Source organism: Daktulosphaira vitifoliae, unplaced genomic scaffold (genome assembly GCF_025091365.1).
Source record: "Daktulosphaira vitifoliae isolate Bord-2020 unplaced genomic scaffold, ASM2509136v1 Scaffold_1, whole genome shotgun sequence".
In the NCBI taxonomy this organism is placed as follows: domain Eukaryota; kingdom Metazoa; phylum Arthropoda; class Insecta; order Hemiptera; family Phylloxeridae; genus Daktulosphaira; species Daktulosphaira vitifoliae.
In genome coordinates, this window is record NW_026099572.1 from 11,693,373 (window position 1) to 11,714,920 (window position 21,548).

At 26.6% G+C, this 21,548-nt stretch overlaps 2 protein-coding genes across 2 annotated transcripts in view; both read left to right on the forward strand.

Annotated features, from left to right (window-relative positions):
• Positions 1-2,597: 2,597 nt before the first annotated feature.
• The window catches only part of LOC126893563 (histone-lysine N-methyltransferase, H3 lysine-79 specific), a 54,621-nt gene continuing 35,670 nt past the window's right edge, over positions 2,598-21,548 (forward strand). The window contains exon 1 of the mRNA XM_050663886.1: positions 2,598-2,601. The gene's annotated coding sequence lies outside the window, so the exon portion shown is untranslated. The remainder of the gene's footprint in view (positions 2,602-21,548) is intronic.
• On the forward strand, positions 13,135-18,184 carry LOC126893568 (feline leukemia virus subgroup C receptor-related protein 2-like). Its single transcript, XM_050663893.1, has 8 exons — positions 13,135-13,282; positions 13,366-13,694; positions 13,841-14,065; positions 15,221-15,362; positions 16,035-16,255; positions 16,342-16,445; positions 17,320-17,433; positions 17,814-18,184. The coding sequence occupies exons 2-8, from the start codon at positions 13,380-13,382 to the stop codon at positions 18,109-18,111; spliced, it is 1,419 nt and encodes a 472-aa protein (XP_050519850.1). The 5' UTR covers positions 13,135-13,282; positions 13,366-13,379; the 3' UTR covers positions 18,112-18,184.

Below are 21,548 nucleotides of genomic sequence, written 5' to 3' on the forward strand. Positions count from 1 at the left end.
CAATTATACAAATTTTCAATTCAAAATTCTTAATCATTTTGCATTTACATTATACATTAATCGCTACAATTTTGCCTTTAACTATACTCAAGTTGATATAGTTATGATTTTGCTGAAAGTTATGCTATTCTTTCATTAAAATATTATTAAAGAATGGTTAGATAACATTTAAGACAAGGACGCGCACAGAGCCAAGTTTCTGATACACGAGATGAGTGGAACAGACTTAGATGTAAAAATGCACTAATTTTCAGTGTCATATTTTTTAAAATACTCATTTTTAATATTTGTATAAATTTATGAAAAATAAATATATAAATAACAATTTGAACATTTTTATAAAAAAATCTTCATATCAATAATTAGTAGCGTAATACTTTCCTCCTATCATTTTATTAATAGTTAACTATCATTTGATTCTATTAAATATACACAAATTTGTTTACAAAACTCTTCAGAAGATTTGTACCATATTATTAAAATAATCATTCTATAATGATATTATTATGGTCCAAAGTGATACATTAATAAATTTAATTTATACATGTATATATTATAATATTTCATATACATTCTGTATATTTAAAGAGGATGTTCAGTGAGGAAACTGGTCAGTTGTTACAAACATTGAGAAATTCGTTTGTTTACATACTGAACACTCTATATACTCAGTTAAATACAGATATGTACACTGTGAGTCAAATATTCGGACATCGTCTAGAAAAAGTAATTTGCCTGTTGAATGTTCATAGATCTTTAAGTATAGTTTAATCATTGTTCAAACATTTTTCTAATCGTGTTGATCATACTTAAAGGTCTGTAAGGCGATAGCGATTTGAGAGGTACATTTTCTATACGATGTCCGGATATTTTATTAACAGATATGCTTAAAGTGTGGTGGCAAGGCACATAGTTGTGATTTAACATTTAATAATAATAATTGAGTGGGTTATGATAAAAAATCACTTTGTATATAGTATGTAGTACTGTATATGTATATACAGAATGTTCAATAAGTAAGGAAACAGGTTAAATGTTTTCATTGTTTTTAACAATTGACTATATACATATTTGCTCATGTTTTACAATTTATCAAGTGTTAAGTATCGAAATGATATAATTTAAGCTATAATTCAAAAAACGTGACTGTTCTCAATGGATTATCAATATTGTCGAATTTCTTGATAACTCAAATTTAAATTAAATTTATAAATAATAATATGTAATTATTTTTTACCTTTGAAAAGTAAATCTTACGTACCCTAATCTAACTTATTAATGATGCATAAAGTAATTTAACAACAATAAATTGAATTTAAATGTGTGATCTTATTGAATTACATTTTTAAAAATAAATATAAAAGTAATACAATAAATATTAATTTCACAAAAACTTTAAAAGATCGTCATCGATTGAAATTATCAAACGTACTCGGACACTATGTTAAATTGAAAATTTAATAAGACTGAAGAAAAACTAACATGTGTTTTTAAATTACATATTCCTAATTTTTATGATGAAATAATAATTATATTAATTTATAAGACTATGTAAACTTAATATTAATGTATGAAAGAAAATTACTATCAATTTTCTATGTGTAAACTATTATTTGTAACGTAACAAAATAATGTTAAAATTCAAAAAAAATATATACGTCTAACAATATTTGTTTACCTTATACCTAACAAAAATTTGTCATATATTTTTTTTTCTGAAAATTCACCATGTGAAAAAATTGACATGTTAAAGCAATACACTAAAATTATTAATCTTCTTAATTAAGAAATAGCGATATGAATTGTTTTATATTAAATCGACTAAATTCTGAATTTTGTTACAATATATAACTGAAAAACGATAGTCTGTAGACAACAGCTAATATTCGTAATACATAATAGAATATTCAAGTATGAATACTTAATAAAAAAAAGTTTGTTTATAATTACATAGCATTGTTTAGTTTAAGTTGAGGTTCCAAGGCGTTATACTTTATTAGCTTTATATACATTTTGTTGTTTAACCCACTTGGAAATTAGGTCAGTTTTTATATATATTTTGAAAACATTTTTATAATTCTTGAAAAACAAAATTATCATAAAAAAATTAGAAAGATAATAACTTAACATGCATGCTCATTGTCTCATTCATCAAAATTGAAATCCCAATCTATATATTTGAATTTGTAATCAAATATTTTCATAATATTAATATAAATATTTAGACAAATAAATCATTTTTTAGGAAAACTTATAAATTTATATAATTATAAGTAAATGAAAACTGTATAACATAATCACGTAACAGCATTATATTATTAGCAATTCAAAAAATTGTCAAAAAATGTGCAATGAATTAAATTTATAACTACGTAATAAAATATATTTTTTTGTAATTTCATTTTTATCTGATAACAACCATTTTTAATATTGAAATATATGAAATGGATTTGATTATAGTTAAATTTATCATTTTTTTCTAAATATCAAGCTGTTTATTTGATTTTACAAAACAAAACTTTTTTTTAGTTTCGATGAAAAGTAAAAAGGTATTAAACCCCTAAAGTATTACATCAATGGATAATCGAATAATACAATTAAGTAAATATTTTACGTTCTTTAATTTTTTTTAAATAGTTGTCTGATTTTCTAACGATAGTTTTAACATAATATACAGTATTCTTTTAATTTATGTAAAACATTTAATTAAAAAAATAATAATAAAATCAATTTTAGAAAAAATTTAATATAAAAATGTATCTAGATTTTAAAAATTAAAAATTTTATGCGTATTTTTATGATATCAAACGATAGACATATTAGAAAGAAAAGTATAAAAATATAAAAAATATTTTCACGTAAAAAGTTAATTAAAGACTTCAATTTTTTTCCAAGAAAAAAAAAACTTTTTTTTGTAATGAATAAGTGTATTGTCAATGGATATTCTAACTTATCATCTGGTTTGAAAATTACTTCATGTTGTAGTTTTCATAAAATTTATAAGACCTTTTGAAACATTAATTATTAATTAATACCAATTTGTTGGTACCTTACTTGTAAAATATTAACCCAACATTTGTTGTCAGTCAGTATTTTTCTTAATAGACCATTGTCTAACATATAATTAAATATGCATATTGATACACAATTAATATTTATCAACACATACACATTAATTCTTTACTAAATCGTAAATTTTTTTCATAATAATTATTTCATTATATGAGTATTGGTTATAGCAGATGTTTATCAAAAACGGAAATACCGAGTTAAGCGGACTATGAAATCACAAAATATCATATATAAAGACCAGTTTTAATAAAATGTGCAGGACATAATATAATATTATTTAATTTCGAAAGAACTGTTCACTGCGGGACCTCCGCTCTCGTCCTGAGTACCCCATTTTCAGACAATATATCGACTAAACGTTATTTCACTCCATTGATATGTACACACTTTTTCCTGTTAATATATTATTCTCTGAAGGCAATAGGGGGAGTAAAAAAGTTCCACGCTGTGCTCAACAAAATGGTGGCCATTACAATCTTTTGTATTGTATGTTTAGTTGAAACAATAGATTATATTTAGTACCACTGATATATTCAATTTTCGCTTTGTCAAAAAAGTACCCGTTAAAAACATACTTGTTCAAACGGTGTACAGAAACAATTGGAAAGTTTTCCTCTGATGGAAATTACCAAAGCATTTTGGAAATCTTAAATAACGTCGTTGTTTGAAAGTTTTGTAATGCTATCTGAAAAAGTTGACAATAAACTTCCAATTAAAACTTCTGTGACCTGTAAATCGGTAGCGTTTTATATAATAGACACCGTTGTGTATATTTAATGAACACAACCAAATGAAATGATGTTGAAGTGATCTTTGACAATACATGTAATTTATTAAAATTAAGCTATTAATTTTTCGTAACGGCCTGAGTACCGCCAAACAATTCTCGAGTCCAAATTGATTATGAAAATCTATTATTTCATGTGCGATACTCAGAATGCTTATCATTTGTAATTGATTTTTAAGTAAATGCTCACTGTTAAATAATATCACGCCTTAAATAGGGGAGAAACATATAATAGCGTCTTGATACGAAAGTGACGATCTAACTGTTTTTGATGGGCGTAAGTGGTGGACACTTTAAACAAAAAGAAGAAATCTCAAGTATTTGTCGGAAAAGGATCCCTAAATGAAATATACTTTTGTTTGTCTTGTGCTTGGTATAGAGCTCATTTTTTTTTTTTTTTGACCTTAAATAGGATATTATAATTTATATAATCAATTACTATAAATTTTCCAAAAAAGTAAATTTTATTCTTCTAGTAATTTCATTTATCATAAGCGATATCTTTTTTATCTTAATTTCAAACACATTTACTAATCAAATAATAACCAATTGCCAAATTTAAAAGACTTTGCTCCAAAGTTTACCCTTAAATCCACACTTCACAGAATGGTATTTATTCAATAGGCGTGCTATGAAAATCGCTTGATAAATTTTCCTTTATGATTTCTGTGGGTGTTTAACAAGGTAAAGCGCTTGTGCGAAAACTGTTTATCTAAAACGATGCGATTGCTCTGCCTCTTTTGGAAACGTTACAGTGTATCGTTCTCCATTTTGTAACCGTTCATTGGTTGACATTCCCTCTGCTGTACGAACCACCCATGGACACATTCAGATTGAATCGTTCTTTGACACCTCAGTTCATCTCAATGAATTATAATATTTAAACCAGTTGGGTTTAAAAAGTTTGATATCGCACAATGATTGCTCTTGTGTAGTAATTCGGAGTATCCATATTAATGCGTCGAACGAAATTATCATTTTCTATTGATAAACAATATAATTTAGTATTACGCATTCAATTATGTAGATACGGCATAATATACTATGGTATTGTACATTTTTACCACAAGAAAACATGTAACTCGATAATATCAAATTTTGAGTTATTAGAATATTCACAATGCGATATATACTTATCACACCTATCAAGAATAGTGATGCATCTCTAGAAATATTTTTCGGCGAAATTACCAAAAAAAATAGACAATATTCACTGATCTCGGATGGATATTCCCATAGAAAAGTTGTATAAATTAAATATGTACGTTGTATGACTGCGTAAGTTTAAAAGATACTTCGAGATTATTGGCATTATTGGTCAAAAGTACTTCATTTAATATTAATTGGTTTCACTGTTTTGATAATCATTATAAAAATGATTAGGAATATATATTATATAAGCTTAATCTGGGCCTTAATGACAATCAGCACACTCAATATGCCTCTCCAAGCTTCCCTGTCAATCACCAACACTTTTCCATCTTTGACATTTACGGCTTAAGATCCTTATAAACTCGGTATCTCCATCGTGGTCTTGAGCGTCCTCTGTCTTATTGCATAAGATTTTTACATGAGATACGACATATATAAGTTGTCTCTTGCCCTACACACATATGTCCTGTACAGCTAATTCACTGGCTTTTTAGCAAAGAATACGTTAAATTTAAATTGGTTTTAGAAGTACAATCAATGTATTAGCACAATGAACCTGCGGGTCTGAGTGTATGGGTGTCTTTTTCCCACTACTCTAACAAATAAAATTAAAGGTAAATTTAGTGTATTAATGATAATGTGTAAAATTAGTTTTAATATAGTATTTTTGTTTAGTGACTTGAATCATTAACAATGTAATTAATATTGGTAATAAGTATTTTTGAGTATAGTATCATTGATATTTGAGACATTTTTAACTGTAAGTTGATTTATATATTCAAAACTTTAAACAAAACATAAAAAAACGACAGCATTCCGGGAAAATCTCCCCAGGAAATTCCCATAAATTATTTTTTTGGTAATTTGCACATAACTAACTTTAATGTATACTAATTCATTGCACAAATAAGATTAATTTTAATGTTCGAATGGTTACTTTTAATACGAAATTCATGATTAATACTATGATCATGATTTTAATTTCTCCATGCATATGTACGTCTTCACCAGCAAAGACTATTATTACTATGAAAAAAGCCCATGTGTATAATATAGCACTCCTTTATATACTTCTGTTTAATAATAAAATTATAATTCTTTATAAACACATATGCATTTTCTGATCGTTGCTATCAACTCGACAAGCGAGATTCCTATGAATTGGGAAACACACAATAATATATCCAAAGGTGATATATTAAAATTTTGTCTCGGCCGAAGAATCTGCAGAATGTTTGAATATCTCAATTGCTAGTGCTCCACACACTGCCATCGAACCGAACTTTGGATAAAACATATATTGCGCATTTTATTGTCACCTAAGCGATACGGAGAACAAGTCACATTCGCCCGCACACGATTCGTTTAATCAAACTCCACAGACTTGGCATACATCTATATGTAAATAAGTATATCGGCTGACGGATAAAATATCGTGTGCGGTGACAGGGTTGTATTCGGCTATAAGTTTATTAACGCCACGTCACACGCACATGTGTATAATACTTAAAAAGATATCAGCAAGGACTATTTGCACGCGTTACACAAATCGCTATGTTATATTATATTATATCATTCTATACGACAACTCACTGGGGTGTTTCTCGGTATTCTAATCTTATGTGAAATATTAATGATTCACGTTGTTGAAATCATTCATTCTTGAGCATAGTCAATAATGTTGTTGCTGGATCATAAACGTCCTACAACAATTTTTAACTTACAACACTTTGATAAAACTATGAAAATATATTTTTCTAAAATAATATAAAATATTGTTATTTTAAAATAACAATATATTTATAAATATTTTAACGAAAAAATTGTAGCCAAATTATTGTTTGATTATAGTACTGTAATATTTTAGATACAAGTACGAACCATTTAGAAATACTGCCACAATAATGTTTTCCCTCGTACAACTATTTAATTATTCCTCAGTCTGTAGCAAATTCAGTCAATGTTAAAATTTTGCTCAAAAAAATTCAAATATATCTATAAAAAAAAAGTATATTTTGAAAAAATTCTAAAATTCAATAAATAATATTTATAATTTAAATATTAGGTCTTCGATGATATTTTGTTGATCATCGATATCATTTTGGTTTTTGGGATAAATAATAGTGTTATCTAAATATAATGATATCGATATCGCGATAAATAGATTATTGATTTTTATGTAATTACATCATAATAGTTTTGGTAATGCATTATTAAATTAATCGTGAAAATGTAACATAATAAATATAATTTTATAATTAAGAATGAGAAATTTTATGGGTTGTTATCATATATCTATAAGTTAGAGATATCTGGAACAATTAGTTTTTAATTGGCCAAGCTATATTTATTTTAAGTTACATTCTTTTTTATGTTTGCTCAATAAAAAAATAAAATATATAGTGGCTCCATCTACTTTTGCCGTACAAACACTAGATTTTACGTGTACATTCGTTAGTCTATGTACGAGATTTCAGTACAATATTTTTTGTATTGTTTTTGGTTCGTTTATTTGTCAAATAAAATTAGTAAGCATTTTTTATAATTTAACATATTTAATGATAAGCAATGAATTACAAATTACCGAACAATCAAAAAAATGATATGAAGCCTATTTTATTATATTTTCATTATCTTCACATATATTAGGCATCATACTTTGGTATGTAATAAGGAAGATTCGATTCGCTAGGAAATTTCTGCATAATTATTGTATAATCATAAAATTATATAATTGAAATATATTAGAAGATATTCTTGAAAAATTATTAAAATTGACTTGCAACACGTTCGATAAGCCCTAATATTTAATGAGATGAAAAAATAATTTGAACAAAATTTTTTTGAACTGGATATTACTATTAGTAATTAAAAGTAATCAGTTGAGAAAAATCCCTAAAATTTAAACATTGCATCTGACAAAATTTTTAAAACAAAAATGATTAATGAGTTAATTTTACAATTTTTAATATTTACCAAATATTAAATATTGAAAACTTATTAGATTTTGTTATAAAATTCTACTAAAATATTTCAAATAGGTAACAAAAATAAGCAAATGAAAAAAAAAACAAATTAAATATAATCGAGCGTATTGAAGTTGAAATATTTTTTAGATTAGCATTGATTAATATAATTATAAAGCAATAATGAAATTAATCAATATATGACAGCTATATCGCACAATTAAAATATACACAGTAATGAAATGGAGTGATGTGTATTAAGAATGACATTTACATTATATTTTTATTTATCTATGTACTGTATTGATTTATAATAACAGAGTGTTCAGTAAATATGGAAACAAATTAATTGTTATAAACAATAAGAACAATAGAAACTCGTTTCCTTACTGAACACTCTATATAGTCATGATTTTTTTTTTTAATATAATAGTGATCTTAATAATGTACTAATTTATTTATTGGATATTAGTTATAACCTTCTAATAGTATCGTTTACAGATTAGTTAATATTCTGATGAAGAAAATAGATTTTAATAGACAACTGGAAATTATAAAAGAAATAGCTTGATTTAATGAGTATGACGAAAAAATAATTTCAAAATTAATTAAAACACAAAGGTGAAACGATGGCAGATAGTACACTGACTAGTGTAGGGGATCTAAAAGCAATTAGGGCCTCCTTTTTTATGTTATTCGGACATTTCGAATGGGCTTCCTAGAATTTTTAAGAATTTTGGTATTATTTTAGTAATATCTAAGAATAATAACTTAGGAGATTTATTAAATAACTCTAATGATAAAGTAGAATAAGGGGGAAATCAGACATTTATACAATGAAAAAGTTATAATAAATATTACGTAGAACAAACATAAAGGACAATAACGATCAAGTTTATAGAACACTTAAGAAACATTAAAAGTTAAGAAGTTTATAAATCTCCTAAAGCTGAACATTTATTGATACATAATCATTCTATTAAAACCATAAGACTAATTAAAAATGTAAATAATTACAAGGAACTTAATAGAAGGGAGGCAATAAAAATGTTTAAAAATAAGAATAATTTAATTAATTGGGATCTTGAGCCACTGAACAATTCACCATTAAACTCGTGTAAACTGACAAAACGTGACAATCGACTAGGTGATAACATCATTTAGGTGAATAATATACTAGGGAAATACTAGGGAGTTTTTCTAGTCGTTGTGTTTAGCGTTGATGATGGTAAAGCATTGTTTCTGAAATACGTATAAATATTTTTTAGTAATTTTTGTTGCTATTAAGTTAAATATATTTTTTAGATTTAAAATAATATTTCAAATATATTTTTAAAATATATTACTTATGATAAATCGATGTTTTAGTTATTGCGATTACTTTCAGATATATATTTTATACATAAATAATTCGTTGTAGATTTTATGTCCAGTGCAACAATTACTAGTCCGAAGTTGGAGCTATAATGATGGCTTGGTTTGTTTTTTACTTGTTCTCATCATTTTTTTTATGTTATTCTTGAAAAAACTACTTAATAACTATTTTTTTTGAACAACGAATTTACTCCAATATTTTACCATTTTAGCTATTTCGTTACAATATCGTAATCCAGTATATAAGGTGTTTTATAATTTTTTATGTATTTTTGGGGAAAAACTTATCCTGTAATAGTAGTCGGTACTTACAACACGAAATAAACATATATTATTCATACGTGATTAAGTCTTATTATATCATAAATTAACATATAGTTATTTTTCGATTAAATATATTAATTTTGTTTTTAATTAAGCAGTTTTTTCTTTATTAGCATATTTAAACAATTATTATAATAGTTTTTTCTATCTTTTTTTTTTGGTAATTTATGTATGTTTATTGTTATTTTCAAAATTATTGCAAATAATTCTATGAATTAATTCTTTTTACTATTTATTATCAAAACCTGTCGTCCTCTTATAACAAAAAGTTTCTAATACTATTTTTTTTCAATAGATTGATTAATAATTTTTATGGAAATATTTGACTCTATGTGTGAATTGTATAATTAATAAAGTAATATGAAATACATTTACTAACGAAGTATTAAGAGCATTAAGTGTACGTAACAATATAGTTATTTACAAGTCACATATACTATTCGTTGAAATTGACATAAAAAGTATCGGTTTGGCTGTTTGTACAGCCAGGAACCAAAAACATTAATTTAGAAAATAAATTACAACAATCAATAAAACCATTTAATAATTTGAAAACAAAACAAATATCAAATTTATTTCTTTATCCTCTAAGGAGTCAAGTTTAAATTGAAATAATGTTGGTTAATATGATGAATTTAATATTACATTTATAGCGCAATATTCTTAAAAAACGATTTTGGATTGGCTTAGTAAATTGAAGAAGCTTTATTTTGCATGCAAGCATAATGCTCATTAAATGAAATTCGCTTTATCAAAAAATCGCTGGAATATTAATTATGTGTAAGTATATTACCATAAGACACAACAACACCCCTGTAGTTTATAGTTTTATCATAATGTGTTATGTAAAAGTACATGAAATATGATAAAATATTTTTTGGAAAATATCATTAAATTTAAACATTGCTGACACATTTCTTTTTTTTGTAGATTAATAAAATATTTATTAGATAACAATAACCTATCAAAGATGACATTTAGATAGTAGTTTATTTAGTCATCAAGCTAAAATAATATTATTTTTATCTAGATAATTAACTAGATTGCCTGTATTGATTGATATTTAATAGTACTTAAAATAACTGTTGTAAAACGCTTTGAAACAAAAACAAATTAAAAAAAAAAACCCAGCACAGAGGGGTCGCGGCACAGTGGTGCCGTGGCATAATTGGATCAAGTATAATGATATCTGACAGTGATTAAAATCACTATCAAAAATAAACGCTTCGATGCAAATCTTTAGATTGTGTTTAATTTTAAAAAAATTTGTGTATTATTCCAAAAGCTACATGATCTGCTAGTTCCTTATTAATATCTTGATTAAGATAAAGTATGTCGAATGAAAAAGGGATTATTAAAAAATATTATTTCTCATAAAAAAATTGTGTTGATCCATACACTTTTCAATAAGTTATAGCATTATAAAGTTAAAACTGTAAATTATAAAATCGAGAATTTTCACACAAAAATAGCATTTGGTAGCCATTTTCACCATGAAGACAAGTCCAGAGGTCAATTTTTTTTTTTCAAATTAAAGTACATTACATTAGCTTTAATTTAAGATATATATAAAAGTGTCAGACCTTCCGGAACATTTTCAAAAGTTAAGTTGAAAAAGTTAATTTTTTGTGAAAAAGTTGTCATTTTAAATCCCCCCCTGTGGGCAGATAAACGGTCAGATTTAGAAAAAAAATATACCAAATGATAGGTAAAAACATCAAGCATCTATGAAAAAAAATTATATTGATATGTTCATTTTTGAAAAAGTTACGGCAGTTTTTAGTAAAAAAAATTGAAAAAATTTTGAAAATTAGCGATTTTTAAATTTGTAATTTTTTTGAAGGTTTCCCCCATTTACGGGGAACGAAGGAAATTTTTTCTCTTTTTGAGGGTAATGTCTTCGACTAGATACGATTTGTGATCTTTGGACGTATCGTTAAAAAAAATCAGTTCTATGAGAGCAGAGAAAAATTGGTAACAGACACAAAGAAAAAAAACACATCATAGTAAAATTAATACCTTCTCAGCTTCGCATTGAAGCTAAAAGTTTATTATATTAATCATGAATCATATGTATTAGGGACTTTTGTTAAATACCAGTATTGAAAAGAGACGAAGTGTTGCATCATTCCTGACGACTGACTATTGGCTAGTCAGCACTAGCATAGTACTGGCTTGGGTCTCGTCTTAATACTAATCGAATACCAATTAAATACTTAATACCAATAGTATTGGTGGTCAATACTAGTCCGCCACTGCTGGCAAAGTACTGACTATATAATACAGAATAATAATACTATATAATACATACTACAGAATATTGGTTATATAAAATCTCCAGCACCGATAAGTCAGTAAGAAAAAACGATATCATCCCAAATATATTCCAGTATTAGTGTCCCATACTGCACTAGAATTGTCAGTACTGATGCAATGCTGCGCCAGTTGTTAATTTCTGACTGGAGTTAAACTGATGAGACAAATTACTCATAAAGAACAAGTGATCGAAACTTATTATTGCTTTTGTCATATACTATATACAGGGTGATCCATTTAACATTGACCAGCAAATATCTCAAAAACTATTTATTATTTTAATAATTTTTTTTTTTAATTATTTTAGTTACATAAAACTCTACATTTATCCATGATCAGATAATTTTTAGGTTCATCCCTTATGCCTTAAAAAGGTACCAACTTTTTTTTTTCAAATGGAAACATATTTTTAGTTAGATATATTGATAGATTTTTTTTTTTTTATAATTTTTAGCGTTTGAATTTTTCATTTAAGTCGATTAGTTTGCATGTTATTTCACTTTAAAGTTTTGATTTTTTTTACCTATATATATGTATAAAACGGGTAGACTTGTAATACAGGTAGTTAATTGCAGCGGTTATGATGGCTCGTAAAGACACATATTAGATAAGATAAGATATTTGCTGGTCAATGTTAAATGGATCACTCTGTAATATAATAATTAAAATATCAATATCAACTCATAAAAATTGTAATTTTTTTACTCGTTTCCCTTTATTATGGTAATATAGGGGAATTTATCCAAAATATAGCGCTAATAACTACAACTAGATACGATTTGTAATCTTTTGACGCATCGTTGACTAAAAGCGGTTCAGTATGAGCCGAATAATTGTGTATACTGTCTCTAAAAAAAAATCATGTAGGAGTAATACCACTGGTTTCTCAGCTACGTATTAAAGCTAAAATTTAATCTGAAATTATCTACTTGCATTAATAATATAACAAAATTATTCTAAACCTCTACTGTAAATTTTTACCTTAAAAATTAGTTTGACATATAGATTATTTCTCTATTTACTCTAGTCACATGACTGTTAATTAACAAGTTGAGTTATCATGCAAAATAAATATGCAACACGTATTGTTTATTTTTTCATAATCTAATCATAGCACTTTGATTCGAATCCCCTCTTTGAAATAAATTAGATTCTATGTGATGTTAGGAGATAATCTAGTTTAGTCCTGACCATTTACCAAATTATTCGCACAACCTCAGTGACTATTATAATAAATCGGTCAGTACACGATGTCACTTGTAATCATTTTCGCGCAAGTGGCTACTCGCCGGTAAGTAACTGAATTTTTTGTAAGGACCTTTTTAATATTAAAGATAGCTCCATACATAAACCGAAATTTTCATGATTGTACAGATAAGCGAACGGCGATGGCAAATTTTGCTTCGGTCATACAAAATATAAATAATGAACGTCAAGAAAACATCGAGAAGAAAATGCTATCCACAACTAACCAAGAAAAACAAGAAATTTTAAAGCTTTATAAATCAAGATGGATTATACTAGGAGTTTACATATTGTACTCTATGTCAAACGCGGCTCATTGGATACAATACAGTATCATATCCAATATAACTGGAAAGTTTTATGGAGTATCTAATTATTCTGTTGATCTGACTTCTACTATTTACATGTTGGTATATGTGCCATTGTTAGTACCAGCATCGTGGTTGCTCGACAAGAAAGTAAATTCATAAACATTTTGAAAACAATATTAATTGAAATTTTATCTTCTTCGTATTACCATATTACAATAAATGTTGTGTTAATGATAAATTTCTCTTGGTATGATAGAGTCGCATTTTAATTAATAAGTAATAATTACGTTTAGGGCCTCAAAACAACGATGTTGATTGGAGCTGGCGGAACAGTATTGGGAGCTTGGCTTAAAGTTTACTCGGCTGAGCCAGATAAATTTTTAATAACATTGTTAGGTCAAGGATTGATCGCATGTTCTCAAGCATTCATCTTAAGTTTACCATCTAGATTAGCTGCTGTATGGTTTGGAGCTTCTGAAGTATCTACTGCGTGTTCTCTTGGAGTTTTTGGCAATCAGGTAAAATAATTGTATTATTTGAAAAAATTAATTATTAATTCAATTGTCATCTTAATTCATGATTTATGATTATTTTTATTTACACTTGTAGACTAATATTTTCAATGATTCCAAATACTTCCTGACTTTTGATTTCCATAAAATATATCTCTTGAGTTTATTCAAGGTCGTGGACCACTTTTTAATAACTTCTTTAGGATGTAGAAATACTTTTAAATTATTTCTTAATTTTATAATGTTATATCTTTTAGTGTTATATTATACTATGTAATATCTATCTAAAGCGAGCACATGACAGGATGTTAGCAATATTCATTGTACATATTAACGACAATGACCTCGTAAATACTGTATTATGAATATGATATGTATGTTAAACAACTTAAGTACTAGGTATCATTTATTTGTACATTAAATTTTCAATAGGGGACTTATAATAGAAAATGTCTATGCACAACTTTTGCAATTGTAGTATTTGCTTTGAAAATTCACATCTACTGCATTCTTACAAAAAATATTATTAGAAAATAAATAAACATTATTTTATCACATAACACAATTAATACACACACTATGTTTACAGTCCATCATTGAGTTTTTAGTTGACACGCGTTACACACTCTATCCGATCCAAGTAAATTTTGGACCGTAATTACAAACTTTATAGGCATTTCATAAGTTGTTGCTAAAATATAATTAGTAAGAAAAACAGTAGGACATTATGACGGAGCGACAACGCATCAGTCTTTTATGCGCACTTTTTCGGGTTTGAGACTCGGTCAGAGGTGGATCTGTATGGTGGGCGAGAGCTTCTCTCTCCAGTGTAGACTAACCACCCGTTGCATAATATCCATAGTTAAAAAACTTCCTTTTAGGGGAAGCCAAAAGCTCTCAATAGAACGTAAAAACGAAAAAAACAAGAGTATTAAACTTGTAAATCTAAAAATTTTATAATAATCTTTACATTATTTTGGTAAAATCATATACAATTAATAAATTCCTATTAATTTATAGTGATTTTTAATTTCTTTGTACACATCAACACTGGGGTATATAGTTATGAAATTATAATACCATATTTTCTTATATTTTACATAATTTATGATAAGTAAAAGAAGGTTCATCAACTTTTCTAAACATCAATTGCATTTTCAGTTAGGAGGAGCATTAGGCTTCCTAATTCCACCAATGATGGTTCATGACAGCGATAACTTAAGTGAAATAGGAAATGAATTTCGCACAATGTTTTTTTCTTTCGCTATTGTCAACACCGCTGTGTTTTTCTTGGTACTCTGGAGTAAGTTTTTTATTAGTTTTTAACTTATCACTAAATAGTAATATATGTATATGAAAATATCTGTATATTAAATCTTATTAAACTAAATTGTAAATAACTAAGTTTAAAGTTATTCAAAAGTTTAATAACTTTTCGCTTTGATGTGTATATAGGAAGGCACTGTTTTATTTTTTGTTTTCTACCTATTTCAATGATATCAAATGAAATTTCTGTCAATTTTCATTGACGATATTTTAAAAATTTACTTCATTAATATCATACTTGTTTGAAAACCCAATTTATAACATAAAAATCATACGCAATTTTTTACAAAAAACCTGACTTCTCTAACCCTGTACTAAATTAAGGCTTATACAACGTACTTTGAGTAAAGACTATGGAAAATGTATTTATAGAAATTAACGGACTCAAATATTTAAAATCAACCTCAAGCTTTAAAGCCAAAAATACAATTTTCTGTAAAAATGGCATGTGAATAAAAATTTTTCTTCCTGGTTTTTCTTTATAAACAGTAGCTTGAAGCGTTTTATGCTAGTAATGTTAATCGCTGTCAAATTCCATTCTAGAATAGAGTTTCTATGCTAGATATCGAGTATACTGGATTTTTTTTGCCATCGATGTATAAATTTAATTTGTTTTTTTTTTATCTAAACACTGTATTAATTCGTATAGGTGTAAAGTCAGAACCATTATTAGCCCCAAGTTATGCTCAAGTAGCACAGCGAAAGCAAAGAGATGATCCAACAATAATGAATGACGCATTTGTAAGTTCAATGAAAGATCTCATGAAAAGCAAAGGTTATGTTCTACTACTTATATCTTACGGTATAAATTCCGGCTGTTTTTATGCCATATCTACTCTGTTTAGCCAATTTATACTCCAATACTTCCCGGTGCGTAACATGACCATTTTTAGTTTATATTAATATAGTTAATATTTTATGAAACACTAACTTAACATATGTTTATCGCATTACAGGGTCACCAAGAAGATGTAGGACGTATCGGACTTTCATTAGTTATGAGTGGACTTGCCGGTTCAATCCTTTGCGGTTACATTTTAGACAAAACTCATTTATATAAGTAATTTTTGTAATTTTCTATTTTTATTTAATCGGAAAATTAAATAGTATTTATAAAATATAATAATCAATTTAAAGTTATATTAAAAAATACGTATTAAATTATTATTGAGTTGCCAAATATTGTTATCTTATAATATGAATGAATATTAATATTATTATATATCATAATAATATTGTAAGAAAACATAAATAATCCTATTTTTTTTTGTTTTTAATCTCATTCAATAATTTATCAAATTTAATTAATTATTATCTAGTTGGAAAAAAAACGTGATCCTAAAGTAATAAATTAATAGTGTCATAAAGCAATAAACTAAACATTTGGTAAATATTATACTTAAAATTATTTATCAAATATTACCTTAGAAATACATACAATAGTATAAAAATCAAAAGGATGTGCATTTATATATTTTTTTATACATCAAAAGTTCTTGAGTTTTTACAACATACATTTTATAAGTTTTTACAATTTGTTGCTAGAATCAACACCATAGGAGTTGACTATGGCTGTTATCGATTAACTTTTAAGAGTTTCATCGTGACAACTCACTTAAAATGTAATTAATTATGAACAAACTTTTACAATTGAAATAAAAACATTTACAATTGTCATTTTTCTATCTAGCTAACAATTACTTCATTATCAATCTTTTAAAATATCATTCTTACAACAGTTCCACTAAAATATAACTTATCTGCGAGAATTGAAAAAATTCCCACATATATACAAAATTAATTTTACTAAGTCATATTATTTGTATTTTTATTTTCTCTTTTAATGGATATTTTTGTCATTAAAAAAAAAAACTTACCCTAAATACACTCACAAATTATATACGATCTAAAGAAAATGATTTTTTTTTTTACAGAGAAACTACTTTAGTTATATATACTGGTACATTGATATCTATGGTTATCTACGCTTTTAGTCTATCGAATAGTAAATCCATTTGGACTATATATTTGACAGCCTCACTTTTAGGGTAAGAATCTTAATTAAAAATATCGCTTAATTGCTCTGTAATGGATTTTAAATGTGTAACACTCAAAAACTTGTCATAAATAATGTAATAAATGTCAATTAGTTGATTTCAAATAATATTTATTCTATTATGAATACTGTAAATAATAAATTATTTCAATTGCTACCAAATAGTATTATGAATATTATTTTACTCATTAATAATAAATAAATAAAACACTTAATTTGTTTTGCATATTATTTATCTTTAAACATATTAAGCAATTCCATTAACTGTTTTTAAGTTTTGGCACTTGACTCATATTGATTCCAATTTCATAAGTTATATTAATCTTGATTAAAACAAAATACATTCTAATGATACTTCATTTATGTTTTAAGGCTTTTTATGACCGGATACCTACCAGTGGGCTACGAGTTAGCTATAGAAATTACTTACCCAATAGCAGAAGGAACTTCTAGTGGCTTATTAAATGGAGGAACACAACTAATAGGGTTCATCTTAACCTCTGTTTATAGTTGGGTATTCGCTACAATGGGTGACAAATTTGCAAATATAATGATTATCTGTTTATTGGCTATTGGGAGCCTCTTAACAGTCTTCATACCACCAAGCTTAAAGAGACAAGCCGCTCACAAAGCTCACAATGAAAAACAGAATTTGGGCCTTGAACGTTAAATATACTTGTGGTATTAATTTAATTTTTTTTGTACAATATTATTTTAATTAAAATATTTGTTTATTAATAATATTTTTATCAAAGCTTATTGAGGTAACTAAAAACAAAAATTCTTTTATTCGGATTTTGTATAATCAATGCTAAAGCTAACTAAAATGTTTACTTATTCTTCTTTTTTTTCCTCACCTTAATCCTAACTACTTGGGGCCGGCCACCCTTATCCTAAACTTCCACTTGACACGATCAAACATATCCTCTACGCTTACATCAGCTGTTCTCATATCGCATTCAATAACATCTCTCCATCTCTTTTTGGTCTTCCTCTACCTCTTCTTCCTTCAACATTCATTTCTATAACTGTTCTTACGGCTTTCTTCTCTCCTCATAACATGACTAAATCATCTAAGTCTATTTTCTCTCATCTTATCCACGATTGATGCTACACCTATACTTCCTCTTATATGATCGTTCCTTATTCTATCTTTTCTAGTCACTCCACTTATCCATCTAAGCATTCTCATCTCTGCTACACTCATTTTCTGCTCTACTATCTTATCAACCGCCGAATACTCTGAACCATACATCATAGCTGGTTTTACTACAGTCTTGTAGAATTTGCCTATCAGCCTCATTGGATTTTTTTTATCGCATAAGACACCTGACGCTTCTCTCCACTTTAACCACCCGCATTTAATTCTGTGTCTTACATCCTCTTCAATACCACCGCTCTTTTGCACAACTGATCCTAAATACTTTCCACCTCTACAATCGCGTCGTCGCCTATTGTCACTGGTCTTTTCATGTCACCTACCTCGTGTTCTCCAATGTTTACTCATTGATATGACAAATTATCTGAACATTTTCTGATCTCTTACAAACTTTTTACATATTTAAATTCAGCTCATAGACTGTTAAAATTAAGATGTAATAATATTAACAACAGTTTTTTTTAAGTATTGACGGACTTATATCAACAATAAATCATTTTTATACTCTAATAAATTAAGTTATGTAAGTTAAAAGTATAAATGTATAAAATTGGTTGATACATTTTTTTGATCCTAAACCCCTGATAATGATGTTGCTAACCTTCCTAAAAGGCCAGAATTTTAGTCTATATAGTAACAGTAAATTTTAATAACTTTCTAAGTCAACAACTTCACGTCCTTCAAAGTTGACTAATATCTATAAACATGGTACACATTTAGTTTTTAAGTATATCTTTTACATATTATAAATAAAAAAAGTTGCCCTGAATTAATATTGTAGTAAATTATGTTGTCTAAAAAAGTTTTTTACAAATTTGTTTGCGACATTGACGTAAAACTAATAAAAATGACGCGGTAATAATTTTTGTGGAAATCTTACAGTTTTAAATTTTTAACAAATATCTATTTAAATGTTACACATGCACAAGTTCTGATAGTTGAAATATAAAGACCGCCTTAATATATACAGAGTGGTTAAAGATTATAAAATTGTACATACTACTAATTANTTATTCTATCTTTTCTAGTCACTCCACTTATCCATCTAAGCATTCTCATCTCTGCTACACTCATTTTCTGCTCTACTATCTTAAGAATTTTTCTTTCTTAAGAAAAATAAATAGATCGTCTCTTCCCTCAATTCCCTCAACAAATATCTACTTAAGTTTTGTATATAACAATACATATAAATATAAAAAATTTTGATTTCTTTTATCTACATATAATTATTGATTCAGCTAATAATTACTTTTTAGAATTATTCTATACAACTTAAAAAGGTATCAAATTATTTTTTTAAATGGCAACATAATCTAATTAAAAAAATGACCTATATTTCAGAAGTTATTAACAATTTAAAATAAAGACTGTAGATGAGAACTGGTTAATTCTATATTTATCATTAGTCATTACCCGACTGTCTAGATATAAAAATAAGAACAACGTCCAAAGTGCTGGTCCAAAAGTTGTTATCAGTCAGTCATTTTTTTTGCCTGTTCTGAAAGGTGCATTAGTAGTTTTGTTTTCTATGACAAAATTATAGGTTTTATTATCTTTAATAATTATTTATATATTATAATTAACTTATAAATAATCGATTTATTAACTATGCAGGATGAATGATTAACTATGCCTTTTGTCATATCATCAAAAATACAAAAACATTAACTACTAATTTTTTTATTTATTTACAATAGACAAACGGTTACAACAATTAAATAATTAAATAGATATTCTTAAAAAAATATTAATCCATAGTTTTTGTAACGCCCTTCATATTGAATAATACAAAATTTAGACGCATTTAAATGTAAACTATAAGTATTCATTTTTCATATTTTACACTCGATTATCTTTAGAGAACATTTTTTGTTCTTATATAATGTTCATTATGAAAACTATACTGGTAAAATTGTTTAACTGTGAAGTACAAACTAATGAAATGATAATTTTTTAAATTAATTTTTCTAATATAAGCAAAAATAAACATAGTTTCTTTTTAGAAAACAAACTGTCAAACCTAAACAAAACTATTATGAATTCATGATTCAACATACTGGAAATAGGATTTTTTATTATTTTATTCATATTATACAATTTGGTAAGTTCATATGACAAAATATTATAAATACATACAAAGTGTCCATTTAATAAATTTAGAAATTATTTGAATTATCTATTTAATTTGAAATGTGAAAAAATAAAAATCAAACATATTATTGAAAAACGAGAAAAACTAAGTTTCAAAAACGGTAGCACAGTGGGGTCGAGACACAGTGTGGACGAGGCATAGATGGGACAAGTATAGATGATATCTGACAGTGATTAAAATCACTATCATAAGAAACGCTTCNAGTATAGATGATATCTGACAGTGATTAAAATCACTATCATAAGAAACGCTTCGATGCAAATCTGTAGATAGTGTTTCCTTTAGAGAAATTGGTGAAATATTTTAAAAGCAACATGAACTCTTATTTCTTTAATTATATCCTGATTAGTAGTTCTTTGATTTTAAAATATAATATATGAATAAATACTAATTATAGTTTTTAAATTTAGTATAAAATTGTGTGGCCAGCTATGATGTATGGTTTATAGTGTTAGGCGGTTGATAAGAAAGTAGAGCAGAGAATACGTGTAGCAGAGATGAGAATGCTTAGTTGGAAGAGTGGAGTGACTAGAAAAGATAGAATAAGTAACAAAAATATAAGAGGAAGTATAAGTGTTGCGTCAATCGTGGATAAGATGACAGAAAATAGACTTAGATTATTTAGTCATGGTATGAGGAAAGAAGAATCGAAAGCTGTAAGAACAGTTATAGAAATGAATGTTGAAGGAAGAAGAGATAGAGGAAGACCAAAAAAGAGATGGAGGGATGCTATTGAATGCGATTTGAGGACAGCTGATGTGAGCGTAGAAGATGTGGGAGATCGTGTCAAGTGGAA